The sequence below is a fragment of the Brassica oleracea genome, chromosome C8, assembly GCF_000695525.1.
Source record: "Brassica oleracea var. oleracea cultivar TO1000 chromosome C8, BOL, whole genome shotgun sequence".
In the NCBI taxonomy this organism is placed as follows: domain Eukaryota; kingdom Viridiplantae; phylum Streptophyta; class Magnoliopsida; order Brassicales; family Brassicaceae; genus Brassica; species Brassica oleracea.
This window is the reverse complement of record NC_027755.1, coordinates 16,050,675-16,064,222: the sequence shown is the minus strand read 5'-3', so window position 1 is coordinate 16,064,222 and position 13,548 is coordinate 16,050,675. Positions and strand designations below refer to the sequence as shown.

The window sequence follows — 13,548 nt, the reverse complement described above, 5'->3', positions numbered from 1 at the left end:
GAATCCCAGAAGCGAGGAAGCCAGAGGCTATGCTCTGACTACTATGACCAAGACGGAGATATTCGAAGGTTGAGTGACGGATGACGAGACGCCGGCTTGACGAATTGGAGAGACAGAGATAAACATTTTCTAGATGTTGGTTAAATCTAAGAGGAATCAATGAGTTTTGTGGAGATGCAGATTGAGTTCATCAAAGATGAGAATCATATATATAGGGTTTATATAGGGGCTACAAATCAGAAACATTTATGATCAAGCGATTTAAGATGTGGACATGAAGAGTTCACCGGTGAAAAAATAGATTACGAACAGACACATGTCGCAACTCTGTAACTCAGACTTGTTTGAGACAGTGATGAAAAGAACCTAAACTCATGTTAAACGACAACAGTTTACAATATGAGAAAACTATAATTGTTGCAAACTTAAGCTTTTTTCATATAATGTGATGAATATCATTTAAAAATGAAACCTATAACGCACTTGTAGGCCCGACCCTCAGAAGAAGCCGAAGAAGCAAGAGCTTGCGACCTTCATAAATATATATTAGGTTCGACCATCAATGTACAAAGTATCATTTAGCTTATTGGTATAAATGTTGGTGTTTATATCTCAATAACCCGGGTTCGAGCCATGGATTTGACATTTTTTCACACTTTTTAAAAGCGGAGCCCACAAAACGCTGACGTGGCGCGCTGAGGAGTGAGCAAAAACTCATCTATTATAATATAGATTATATACAAAAACCTTGTACTAAAAGAAATAAATACGTTCAAAATTCAAGTATTTATTAAATATAAATGAATCCGTCTAAGTAGTTCACATAAATTTACTCGTGCGAGTTTTCTGGCCGTCCCCTGTTCAAAAACGCGGTTGCCTAGCCGCCTAGGCGTTTTCTGTTTGGAAGTTGACCGCGACGCATATGCCCAAATCAGTATAGCTAGGCGTTGATCCGCTAAGACCGTCTAATTCTCGCGTTGACAGTCTAATTCCGCCTAGACCGCCTAAGTTTTTTTTTTCGTCCGTATAAAGTTGAAACATGGTTGATTATTTTTTACTCATTATTTTGAAAGATTTTGTGTAATTATTCATTACTAAATAATTACAATTAGCTATCAAACCCAAAACAAACACATAATTATTTCATTTAGGAATTTTTTCGTACCAAACACACCATAATCTAGATGTTCGACGAATCAAAAAGAGGCCGTTTAAAATTATATATAAAAAGTTATATAATTATGTCTAAGAACATGTGTCATCATGTTTAAAATTAGCTAAATATATTACAAATATATTAAATTGTATTTAGATAAGTTGTCAGCAGGCTCGGATTGCTAGAGGTGAGTTCGTTGAGGGGTTTCTCTTTGATTTTTGTCCGCCCAATTTTGTTGATAGTTCGCTACACTGACTTTGCGTTTTGGTCGCCTTTTTTCAGTTGATTGGGAGTCGAGGCTTCCTTGTGTACTTGGCCCTCGCAAATCTTGTTTATCTCTATTTACTCGGAAGCAGCAAAAACTTCTGAACAAGGCGAGAGAGATGGATGGGGTCCCAGATTTGAGCGCTCTGTTAAAGGGGAAGCTGCAGTTACTTTCGAAGAAGTCGACTTCCGCTGGTGCATCGGAGACGACAGGATCTGAAGACGTCGGGGCTTCTAAGGAAAAGGCCCCCAGCCTAGTTGATGAGGACGTTGGTGCAGAGCCTTCTGCTTCGAGTCCTAAGAAGAAGAAAAGCGAGAAGGCGAAGAGAAATGTCACTGCAGGGCAGCAAACCACGTCTCTTGACGAGAACGCTCCCCTCGAAGAGGCCGTTTCTCCCGATAAGGCTCCCGGGGGCCCGAAGAAGAAGAAGAGGTCACGGGAGGATTCTGCCGACGACCGAGACAATGCGCCGGTAGAGGGCTGAGAAGACAACGCGGGAGATCCCGCTGATACCGATTTGACCGAACCGGTGCCTGAGAAGAGGCCAAAGAAGAAGACGAAGAAGAAATCTGTCAAGACGGAGACGCGACCATCTGTCGATGGGACTACTTCTGGTGATGTCGCCGGGAGAGGGAGTCCTTCTCTTGAAACCCCTTCAGAGAAGAGAAGAAGGGTTTCAGCGTCAGAAAGCGAACCTAGGAGCGAGTCTGCAGCGAGCGAGATGACTGCTCCTGAATCGGTAGCGAGAGGAGGTACTCGGTCTGAAGGTTCGCTTGCGAAGAGAGGGGGGGGGGTCGAGTTTCCCGATCGCGTGCAATTTTCGTACGACAAAAAGACTCCTTTGATCTTTAACCCTCTCAAGTGCGCGGAGCTGACACACCAGATCCGTGGTGGGATGAGGGAGCTACCGCCAGTAGGAGATCTTTATTTCAAAGACGAGTACATCGATGCTGCTTTCACGAGGAAGCGGGTAATGTGCTCTCCCTTTCTCTCTTTTCCACCGAAAAAGTAGGTTGAATTCTTTTGAATAATTTTACCTTGCTGTTCTGCAGAGCGACGGGGGCATGAACTACCTTGTCGAGAAGTACGACAGCACCTTGAAGCAGACAATGGTTCAACTGGGAGCTTTGGAAAAACTTACTCAGGCGAGGTTAAAAGCGATCAAGAGAGTGAGGGCTGAACACAAGAAAGTGAACGACAAGGCTGCTAAAGAGAAAGAGGTCTTTCAAGTGAAATTCGAGGAGCTCGAAGGCAAGCTCAAGTCTGATAGGGCTTCGAGGAAAGAACTCGCTTGGGAGAAGGCTCGCTAGAGTGGGCCACTATGGCTCTCGAGAAGGAGAAGGCCGAGCTTCATGAAGTGAGGGATGCTGCTGTGGAGAAGTTGATCAAGGAGAGACAACGTCTGAAGGACTCGCGAAGCCTAGAGGTTACTTGTGAGAGGGAAAGGGTCTAGGCTGCCATGACCGATTAGGAAAATCGCTGTTTTAGTCGCATCCGCGACTATCTCGCTCGTCTCGACGCCTTAGGGAAGACAAAGAACTTATATGGGCAGGCTTCGGGAATGAGGAAATGCCTCGAGATGATAAGAGATAGCGGGACGGAGATCCCACAGGAGATGAGAGCAGGAGAAGCTGCATGAGGCTGAGGCTGCTAATCTTCGCGTCAACCCGCTATCTGACAGTGATCTCGCTCTCTCTCCTCTACTTCTCCCTTCGCGGTTTGTCGATGAAAGGTTTAAGGCGTCGTTTGATACATATGGATCGAACGTGGATCTGATTGGGTCGGAGACGGCCTCTCAGCTTTTGACTTCGCGTGACGTTGTTGAGGATCAATCTGCAGGCCAGTCTGGAGAGCCGGCGGTGGACATTACTTCGGCCCCCACATAGCGGACTGCGGCTTCGGAGGAGGGGAGCCCCGAGAAAGATAATGCCTTGGTCCGGGAAGAAGGGACTAAGGACGTGGGTCCCGAAGATCCTGTTCTAGTCTCTGATACTTCTTCTGAGGGACGGGAGGAGGAGGAGGATCGAGCTGAGAAGACGCCGTCTCCGAAAGCAGACGAGGAGGAGGCATCGAGCGAGACGGAGAAAGGGAGCGCCCCGATCATCCCGTCTTCGAATCTTGATGCGGATCTTCCCGCACCTGTTCCTGACAGTATAGAGGACCCGACTGTCTTCGTAGCTGAAGACCCCCAGGATCCTCCTGTTCCAAGCGTGTTGACCGGGGATGGAAACGTCCAAGACTCTGCCGTCTGATTGTTGTTGTATTACTTAGCCTTTTTTTTTGGTTTTCTTTTGAAGTATGTCGTGGTCCTGATGGACCCCTTTGTTGTACGACTTAACATATTTTTTACCTTGTCGGCAAGTTACTGTTTGAGCGAAATTTGGATTTATATGTTGTCTTTATCTATATTTGCATTGTCTTAATTAAATCTCAAGTCTGAAAGTTCTTATAGCATGTTTGCTTAGAAACGATAGGTCCTTGATCCTTAATTCGCAAATTGACGACAAAATAACCCGCTAAGAGATTTTGGTCAATCCCGTTTTGTCGGGTTATTCAGGTATCGCGGTTCCTTGTCGCGTTTCAGTTGAGATAATGTCTAAGGACGTTATTCGATTCTCAAAGACGAGATACCGAATGGTAGAGTTAAGAGGGAAAGGTTCTTTATCCGTTTTTCCAGCGACAATCGAGTTCTGGGCGGCCAATCCCTTACCCGTTAGTCGGAAAAAGGTTTAGATTTCGCTCTTTTTGGTCGGTCAATGCGTCAGAGGCATAGGTGACGTGCGACCATTGGGTCCTTCAGCTAAGTGTCTGATCAGGACATAGCTGAATAGTGGGATGTGAGTATCCGCGTACCGCCTGTTGGCAGTACGGGAATCACTCGATGCAAAGACTGTCCTATTACTGGCAGGTTTGGTCGATCGTTCGTTGGTCGATTAGGACTAGGAAAAAGTTTTGACTTTGGTGTTTTTACAGCTGGACCGGTTAGAGCTGCCTACGTACCTCGGGTGAGGATCAAGCCATTCGTAGTTCGTTTTACCCGAGTAAAAGTGGTTGTTTGAAGCGCATTTATTCGGTCGAGTAGAAGTGACCGCGAAGGTGCATCAACTCGATTTGTTTTTTTGGTGGTGCTCATCAAAGGTCGAGTAAAGAAGCGGAGATAATGATACGCCTGTTACTTGCCTTTCCTTAGACCTCCTTATGAGTAGAAGCGGCGTAAGTGCATTGAGTTCCATGCTCGAGGCACTTCTTCTCCGCGTGATGTCTCAAGTCGATAGACGCCTAGTTTGACGACTTTGACGATCTTGTAAGGTCCTTCCCATCTGGCCCCAAGCTTGCCGGCGTTGAGTTCTTTAGTGTTTTCGAAAACTTTGCGCATGACGAGATCGCCGAGTTCAAGCGGTCTTGCTCGGACCTTTTTGGTGTAGTAGCTCTGTATTTGGTGCTGATAGTTTTGGATCCAGAGCAGAGCTTGGTCCCTTCGTTCTTCGATCTCGTCGAGGGTGTCGAGCAGCATGTCTTGTTTGAGCTCAATGTACTGGGGCATTTTCGAGCATCGGAGGCTTGTAACGTTGACCTCTGTGGGAGCCATCGCCTTGACACCGTATGCAAGGGAGAAAGGTGTTGATTTGGTCGCACCTCTTGGTGTTGTACGGTGACTCCACATGACTCCGTCGAGTTCATCGGCCCAGTGTTCCTTCTTCAAGTCTAGGTGTTTCTTGATGCCGTCAATGATAAGCTTGTTGGAGGATTCAGCCTGACCATTTCCTTGCGGGTAGCGGGGGGTCGAAGGGCTCAGTCGGATGTTCCACTTGTTGAAGAATTCCTTGAAGTTGCCCGACATAAACTGCGATCCGTTATCGGTAACAATTTCGTAAGGCAGGCCATGGCGGCAGATGATGTTCTTCCAAACAAAAACGCGGACTTCTTTGTCCGTCACTTGAGGGACAGCTTCTGTCTCGATCCAATTTGTGAAGTAGTCTGTGAGGACGAGAACGAAACGTCGTTGGCGAGAATTGGGAAGCGGGCCTATGATGTCCTTGGCCCATCGCATGAATGGATATGGCGCTGTCGTTGTGCGCAACATTTCAGTTGGGCAATGGATGCTGGGTGCGTGTCGTTGGCATTTGTCCCATTGTCTGGCGTAGGACTCGCAGTCTGTATTCATCGTTGGCCAGAAGAAACCCAGGCTCCTAACTTTAAGTGCCAAGGCTCGACCGCCTGAATGGTTGCCTCCAGCGCCCTCGTGCGTTTCGGCCATGACCAACACGGTTTCGTCGCCGTGAATGCACTTGAGGAGTACTTTGCTTGCGGTCCATTGATGGAGTTCGTGGTCCAAGACGACATAATGGGCACTATGTGTTTTTAGTCGGCGTGTTGTCCATTTGTCGGTTGGGAGTTTTCCGTTACTGAGATAATCAATAAATTCTGTTCTCCAGTTGGGGTCGGACTCTTCGGTATCCGCCATGGTGGCCTCGTGACTAGTCGAATGGTCGGTGACTGGGGCCACGATGACCGTTTGGTCGGCTTAGATGTCGATGCTTGGCCTCTCGATGCGGTGAATTGGGATGGTTCCTTTAACTTGATCGCGAAGATTACCACCAAGGGCTGCGAGGGTGTCGGCGCTGATGTTCTCTCCTCTGGGAACCTTGGTGAGCTCAAAGAATTCGAACTCACCTGCTAAGCCTTGGACCAAATTGAGGTAGGTGTCCATTCGGTTGTTGCGGGCGTCGTAATCGCCACTGAACTGGCTAGCAACTAGCTGCGAGTCGCAGTAGGCGCTTAGGCATTTAGCCTTGACGGCTTTAGCTAAGTGGAGTCCGACGATTAAAGATTCGTACTCGGCTTCGTTGTTCGACGCTGGGAAGCCAAAACTAAAAGACTATCTGATCAACTCGCCGGTCGGTGATTGCAATTGGACTCCGGCTCCTGAACCTTTGTTGGTGGAAGACCCGTCGACGTGAAGTGTCCAGTTTGGGTTTGGGAGTGCGAGGTCTTGTTCGAGTTCTAGAGCCAGCTCAACTAAAAAATCTGCCAGGACTTGAGACTTTGCTGGTGTACGGTTCTTGTAAGTGATGTCAAGCTCACCGAGCTCGATAGCCCACTTCGTTAGTCTTCTTGATCTGTTTGTGTTATGTAGTATTGTTCGGAGAGGCTGGTAGGTTAGTACCTCGACTGAATGTGACTGCAAATACGGACGGAGTTTCCTTGCTGCTTCGACTACGGCCAGGGCCATCTTCTCCAGGGTCGGGTATCGGGTTTCCGGACCGGTTATACTTCTGCTTGTGTAGAAGATCGGTTTTTGCTCGCTGCGGTATTCCTTTATGAGGACGCTACTGACTGCTGCGGGAGAGACTGCGACGTAAAGAGATAAGACATCCCCAACATCCGGCTTGGTGAGTACAGGCGGCGTAGTCAGATATTGTTTGAGTTGAGTAAATGCTTCTTCGCACTTCTCGTCCCAGGTAAACTTCTTATTTCCACGCAAGAGGTGATAGAACAGTAGGCACTTGTCGGTAGATCAAGAGATGAATCGATTGAGTGCAGCAATCCGGCCCATGAGCCTTTGGACTTCTCTGCTATTTTTCGGACACGGGAGGTACAGGAACGCCAAGATCTGCTTTGGGTTGGCTTCGATCCCCTGTTGTGTTACGATGTAACAGAGAAATTCACCTGAGGAAACTCCGAAGGTGCATTTTGCCGGGTTTAGTTTCATGATGTACTTGTTGAGAGTTACGAAACAATCTCGTAGATGGCCGAGGTGGTAGGCGACACACAGCGACTTAACGAGCACGTCATCGATGTATACTTCCATGGTGTCGCCGAGCTTATCTGCGAACATTCGATTCACGAGCCGTTGCTAAGTCGCTCCCGCGTTCATCAGGCAGAATGGCATGACTTTGTAACAGTAGGTTCTCCTATCTGTGATAAATGCTGTTTTCTCGCAATCGTCAGGATGCATCATGATCTGGTTGTATCCGGAGAATGCGTCCATGAACGTGAGCATCTTGTTTCCGACTGTGGATTTGACTAGGCGGTCGATATTGGGAAGAGGGTAGCTGTCCTTCGGACAAGCTTTATTTAGGTCAGTGAAGTCGACGCAGATGTGCCACTTCCTATTCTTCTTCTTGACCACCACTTGATTTGCTAACCATTCAGGGTAGCGTACCTCAGTGATTGAGTCGGCACCGAGTAACCGCTCAACTTCTTCGTTTACAGCCTTCGACCTATCAGGGCCTAGCTTACGTCTCTTTTGTCGGATGAGCTTGAAGGTTGGGTCAACGTTAAGCTCATGCGTCACTATTGCTGGATCGATATCCTTCATATCCGACATGGACCACGCGAACGTAGATACGTTCTCCTTGAGGAAGTTGAGAATCGACTGTTGCATATTGTCAGATAGATATGCGCCGACACGTGCGGTCCTGCTTGGGTCTGTAAAGTCGATGGGTAACTCGAGAACTTCTTCCTTCTGAGGACAGACTTTAGCGATCGGGGGAGAGACAGAGTTGACGGGCAGAGAAGAACGTTGGAGCTTAACAGTCGCGATCAGTAGGTCTCGTGCGGCCTGCTGATCTCCTCCTAATGTTTTAATTGTGCCGTCTGTTCCCGGGAACTTGATGCACTGGTGATAGGTGGATGGGACTGCCTGCATCGAGTGTATCCATGGGGTCCCAAGGATCGCATGATAAGGCGCCTTCGTGCTGACGACAACAAATTTAACCGTTCGAGTAACTCCGCTGGCACGTACTGGGAGATGGATCGTTCCTAGTATTGTTTCAGAAGAGTCGTTGAATCCAGTTAATGTCGCGGATGATGCCTTGATATCGTTGAGGTCGATGCCCATCTTTTGGAGTGTTCCTCGAAAAATAAGGTCGACGGAGCTTCCTGTGTCGATGAGTACTTTTGTGACATCGTACTCCCCAATCCCTAGGACGACAAGAAGGGGGTCATTATGGGGGATATGAATCCCAGCGGTGTCATTAGGCGAGAAGGTTATCGGAGGGTGATTTGGTGACTTAGTCGGCCACCTCTGCGATGTCGCGGCTTGCCTGCGGTAATCATTGACAGAGCGAACAGAATTACCGCAAGGAGGGAGCCGCCCATGATGACGTTTAGTTGCGGCCTCGAGTGTACCCTATTGGAGTTTAAAAAGGCGTGCAGGTCAGCGGATGCATTGTCGTCGTTTTGCGACAGCGTAGAACTGCATGGCGTCTTAGTTCGTTCTAACTGTCTCTAAAGGTCTATCGGCTTCGAGCGGTTGAGGAGAACGCGTAGATCACACATGTTGGCATTGAGCTTGTCTCGAAGATCGCTGCCCAAATGTTTCGGACGCCGTTTGGGGACGGGATCGCTGGTCAGGTCACCTTTTCAGGCTCGAGCTTTCGCTTAAGTATATCTCTCTCCGGATGAAGGTGCGTCATCATTTTTGTCATCGGATGATAGAGCTTGTTGAGATTCTATAACCTCTATGCGCCTGCGGTTCGTCGGTTGTTCTTCGTCAGCAAAAGAGTCGTTGTTACCATCATCCTTTAGAGCCTTATCCTCGTCCTGTGGTCATTTTTCGTTTTGTCGGCCTTTGCCGGTTGTCTTGCGCTGGGCTCTTCTTTCCTTATTTTTGCTTTAACTTTTGCCATTTTTGGGCTTAGCTTTTAGAGGCTCGACTTTGAAGTCGCCGTTGCCGAGAGACGAGAGATAGTGTGCGTAGAGTGATTTGCACTCTGTCGTGTCGTGTCCTTTGGCGTCGTGATATTTGCAATGCTTGGTGAGATCAACGGTTCTGGAAGGACCCGTTGTTAGGTCAGGTTGGGTTGTGCAGACATCATTAGTTGGCTCGTCGGGCGAGTCGAGCTCTTTGACCCACTTGTTCCATCCTTCTCCTCGGACCACCATGTTCGAGACTGGTACGTTGTTCTCGTCGACGATATACATAAAACCGTTCTTACGGTTGTTCTTGTCGCTAGGGGCATGCTGACGCGGTTCTGCCCGAGTGTGAGCGGTTTTGGTCGCTGGAGGTTTCGCTGCGTTCAGCCTACTGATGATCGCCTTTGTATCCTCTTCCATTCGGATGATGTTGTGAGAGCAAGCGATGGCATCTTGGAGCGAGGTGGTTGGGTTTTGGTATAAGTCCTCACGAAACTTGGAGCGGACCCATAAGGTGTTCATCAGGGTGTCGATGGCGATGTCATCTGGGATCGCGATCCTTAAGACTACTACTTTGAATTTTTCCATGTAGTCGCGGAGGCTGTGACCTTGAGTTTGCGATAGGTTCCATAGACTAGAAGCAGTAGCGCTGCGCTTTGTAAACATAATGTATGTCTTGAAGAATGCTGCTGATAGATCGCGGAAGCTACTGATCGAGTTCTCTTCAAGTTGAGTGAACCAGGTTAGGGCCTGCTCGTGGAGGGTCTCGACAAACAGTTGACAGTAGCCAGCGTCCCTTTCTTCGTCGGAAAGACGAGCCCGTGCCATTGTGATGTTGAAAGCTGTCATGTGTTCGACGGGGTCTCCTTCGGGCTTGTACTCCGAAAGGCGCAACTTCTCTATTTTTCTGAGTTGTACGTCGGTTAGTGTACTGGTGAAAGGGGTTCGGGAGGTTGCAGTGAGCACACTCTCGATTTGCGGAGCCGCACTAGTAGCTTGATGGATCTTCGAACTTATCTGCTGAAAGTTGAGTTTGAGTTCGGCGATATCACGTATGGTCGCGAGATCTGGTCCGATCTGAGGAGCGTCAGCGGGGAGAGGTTCGTTAGGCTCTGATTCATCTGAAATGTGGTCGTCGCCCATCGCTGTAGGGTTTGTGTTGAAGAGGCGACAGCGGATCAGTTGAGGACGGCTCGTTTGGCCGTCAGGAGCAGTGAATGCTGCGACCAGAGCATCAAGCTGTTCGTTGGTCATTTTTTGAACTTCGTCTTGTTGAGCGAATCGCGCCATGACGGAGCTCATGAAATCTGCGGGGATTGGTGGCGCGGCTTCAGGCGTAGGAGTCAGTTCTTCGCCTGAAGCACCGAACGTGGTGTCGTCTTGAGCCATGTAGAGAATCTAGAAACGTTGCTTTATTCCTGCCCCACGGTGGGCGCCAATTGTTTGTACGGGGTTCAGTCGACTAGATTGAAAGAACTCGAAGGTGGGATGAATAAAGACGTTTTATTAGATCTGACCAAGGGATTACAAGAGTGACAAAGAGGATAAGGAGACATGACGATGCTCAGGGAGTTAACCGGGAAGGTACAAAGCGGTGAGAGATAAAGAGAGACTAAAACCCTAGATCTAGCCGCTCCGTATGTGAGTGTAAAGTGTCGATCCCCTTCTTGTTGTTGCCTCCTCTCCCTTTATAAGCTCTCCGTCCTCGTATGCCCTAATCCGAATGTGTCTTCTTGGGCCTTATCCAAGAAGGCCGAGTATATGGGCCTTCGGGGAGTCCCTTCAAGCCATATACTTTTAATCGGCTTCGGCTTCGTCGTCGGCTAAAAGCATTCTAGGGCCGAGCCGATGAATCTTCTCGCCGAGCCGAGTAAACTCCTCGCTTAGCGGGCTAGACCTTGTTATTTGATGGGCCTTGTGGAGGGATGTAATCCATCTTCTACGTCTCTCCAATGTGATAATGAAGTTCTTATACCTTTTTTTCTTTTGTTTGTGTGTGCAGGCAAAGTTTGAATTGAAGAAAACTTTAACTATGGTGATAGTCTTTTCTCTCACAGCACCTGTAGAAATCGGGATTGGTATTGGAATCGCCGAGATTTACTACAAGAATGGCCCGACCACGTTGATACTGTCCGGTTTCTTACACGCTGCAGCCGCCGGAATGTTGTTGTTCATGGCTGGGGTCACTGGTTACAACCTCAAACCTCATAGTACTCTTCACATGTTAAAAGCTTTAGGTTTTGTCCTCATCGTGTTGATGTAGGGTGGGGGTTCGAATTACCCATTCAGGGTCTCTCCTCATCCTTCCTCCACTCTATTACTTATGTCTCTTTCTCAACCATGTAACCAAAGAAAATAAGTTTTATTCGACCAATATACTTATTTTCAATACAAAATTGTAAAATTCTAATCTCTTTTTATGAAAAGTGATTGATTTTGTTCAACTCTTAGCTCCTTTGCTAGCTTCTGCATCCTGTGTTAGTATTAGTAACCCATACCCTACCATTAAAACACAGCTGTATAACAAATATATCAAAGGGGCATCAAGTTGAAAATAGGTCAAGGATTCCTTGTAAGGCTTGGCTTGGCTCGTGAGAAAGTACCATATTGCTTAATCTCATAGTGTAGATTTAAGATGTGACATGGAATTTTTAATGAAGTTACATAGTTTTGTTCGATTGGTCGTAATAGATTGTTGACGTGGCAACACCACTTGCCAAAAATTCAGTCTTTTTTATATAAAGAAGATAATGGTTTAATTCACCGACCTGCTTTTGAATTTAATAATATATATTATTCTGAACCATTTTGTAGTTTTTATATCAGTGACCTCAATATAATTTATACCAAATGAAACCCGCAAATATAATCACGAAAAATGTCAATTAAAGCATCAACTTTGAAATTTGATTGAAAAAACATGAACTTTTTTTTTTATAAATCATAAATAAAAATTAACTTTCTATCAATATCACTAAGTTTAAGTTATATATAAATATTAATTTATAATTATAATTAATAATAGTTAAATTTAATTATTAGCTCCTTTGCTAGCTTCTACATCCTGTGTTAGTATTAGTAAACCATATTCTACCATTAAAGCACAACTATATAACAAATATATCAAAGGGGCATCAAGTTGAAAAGGTCAGGGATGCTCCTTGTACATGCAAGAGTAAACAAGCAACACATGCTTACTTGCAAGTTCAGGTTTAAAACAATATAGTAAAGAAAAAGACCTAAAACAATTCATGACCATATTAACTTCCAGGTTAAAAACGATAGCTAAAGTAAAGGAACATACCCACTATCAACGGCATAAAAGGATTAAGCTGGCAAATTGAGATTATTACACAACATATATAAACTGGAATTATCAACGGCAAACATATGAGTTACTTACAGTAGCTAAGCATTAAGCAACAAAACAAAGGGCAAGAAAGAACCATAAGAGTCATTGGCATTGCATCTTAACACACTCAAAAACATCTTGATGATCAGACAGAACCAAAGGTAAGCCAACAACCATCTTCAGATACTTCCAAGAAATCTCCAGGTAAGATTATGGGAAAATTATAGGTATTTTTGAATACTTTCGGGGGTTTTGAGTATTTTTGGGGTCTTTAGGTACAATTTGAGGTATTTTAGGTTTTTTTGGGTCCCAAATACCTTAACCGATCCAAATCCATTACTTATCCAAAAATTAAATGTATTATAGTTGTAGACATGAACCGACCCGACCCTGAATCAAAAATATTCAAGTAGCTAACTAGGTCTAAATGTTACCCGATAGAAAGCGACCCAAGGAGTCGAATGTCCAGACTTAAGTTTAATCAAAAGTTAAATATTTTTAACAAAAACTAAGAAAAATATTCATTCTCTTTGTTTTAGTTGAGTATCCATCTAAAACTAAGATGTGGTACTATTTTCTAGTTCTCCTAAAGAGTTTGATATGGTATTGTTGATTTTCTATCACTTAAACATATAGATAAAAGTTAATGTGTATAGTAACAAAAATGTATATCATCATTTTATTCATTAAAATTTGATTCAACTAAAACAAAGAGAATGAATATTTTCTAGTTCTCCTAAAGAGTTTGATATGGTATTGTTGATTTCTATCACTTAAACATATGGATAAAAGTTAATGTGTATAGTAACAAAAATGTATATCATCATTTTATTCATTAAAATTTGATTTAAGTTTTTATGCTATGCTCATCATTAACAATATTCGTGCTGAAATTTTGAGTTATTAAAAGAAAATCAAGAGAGTTGGTGAAACCTTCTATTTCGCTCAGCGGCTCTCAGTACCCTTCTTATATAAATAACAGAGTTACCGAGACGACGACTCCCTCTCTTCTGAAATTCAATTTGGGGGACACTCTCGATCATATTCAATCGAGTGACAGAAGCGCGATGGAGGTGGTTGCAACGTGGTGGAGAGATGATAGGAACTTCATCTCGGATAGAGAGGCTGTGGCTC

The 13,548-nt window shown here is 45.6% G+C and overlaps 2 protein-coding genes across 2 annotated transcripts; both read right to left on the bottom strand.

Annotated features, from left to right (window-relative positions):
* Window positions 1–7,278: 7,278 nt before the first annotated feature.
* On the bottom strand, window positions 7,279–8,842 carry LOC106308758. Its single transcript, XM_013745880.1, has 2 exons — window positions 8,786–8,842; window positions 7,279–8,556 (listed from the first exon to the last, which is right to left on the bottom strand). The coding sequence occupies exons 1-2, from the start codon at window positions 8,840–8,842 to the stop codon at window positions 7,279–7,281; spliced, it is 1,335 nt and encodes a 444-aa protein (XP_013601334.1).
* A 199-nt stretch (window positions 8,843–9,041) lies between these two features.
* On the bottom strand, window positions 9,042–10,451 carry LOC106308757. The gene has a single exon (XM_013745879.1). The coding sequence runs from the start codon at window positions 10,449–10,451 to the stop codon at window positions 9,042–9,044; it is 1,410 nt and encodes a 469-aa protein (XP_013601333.1).
* Window positions 10,452–13,548: the final 3,097 nt, after the last annotated feature.

Bases quoted from the DNA above. Each gene is read 5' to 3' on its own strand.
- LOC106308758 (XM_013745880.1), bottom strand. From the start codon at position 8,842: ATGACGCACCTTCATCCGGAGAGAGATATACTTAAGCGAAAGCTCGAG. The intron at 8,557-8,785 runs GTGACCTGACCA...AAACTCCAATAG, and splicing joins GAAAGCTCGAGCCTGAAAAG to GGTACACTCGAGGCCGCAAC.
- LOC106308757 (XM_013745879.1), bottom strand. From the start codon at position 10,451: ATGGCTCAAGACGACACCACGTTCGGTGCTTCAGGCGAAGAACTGACT.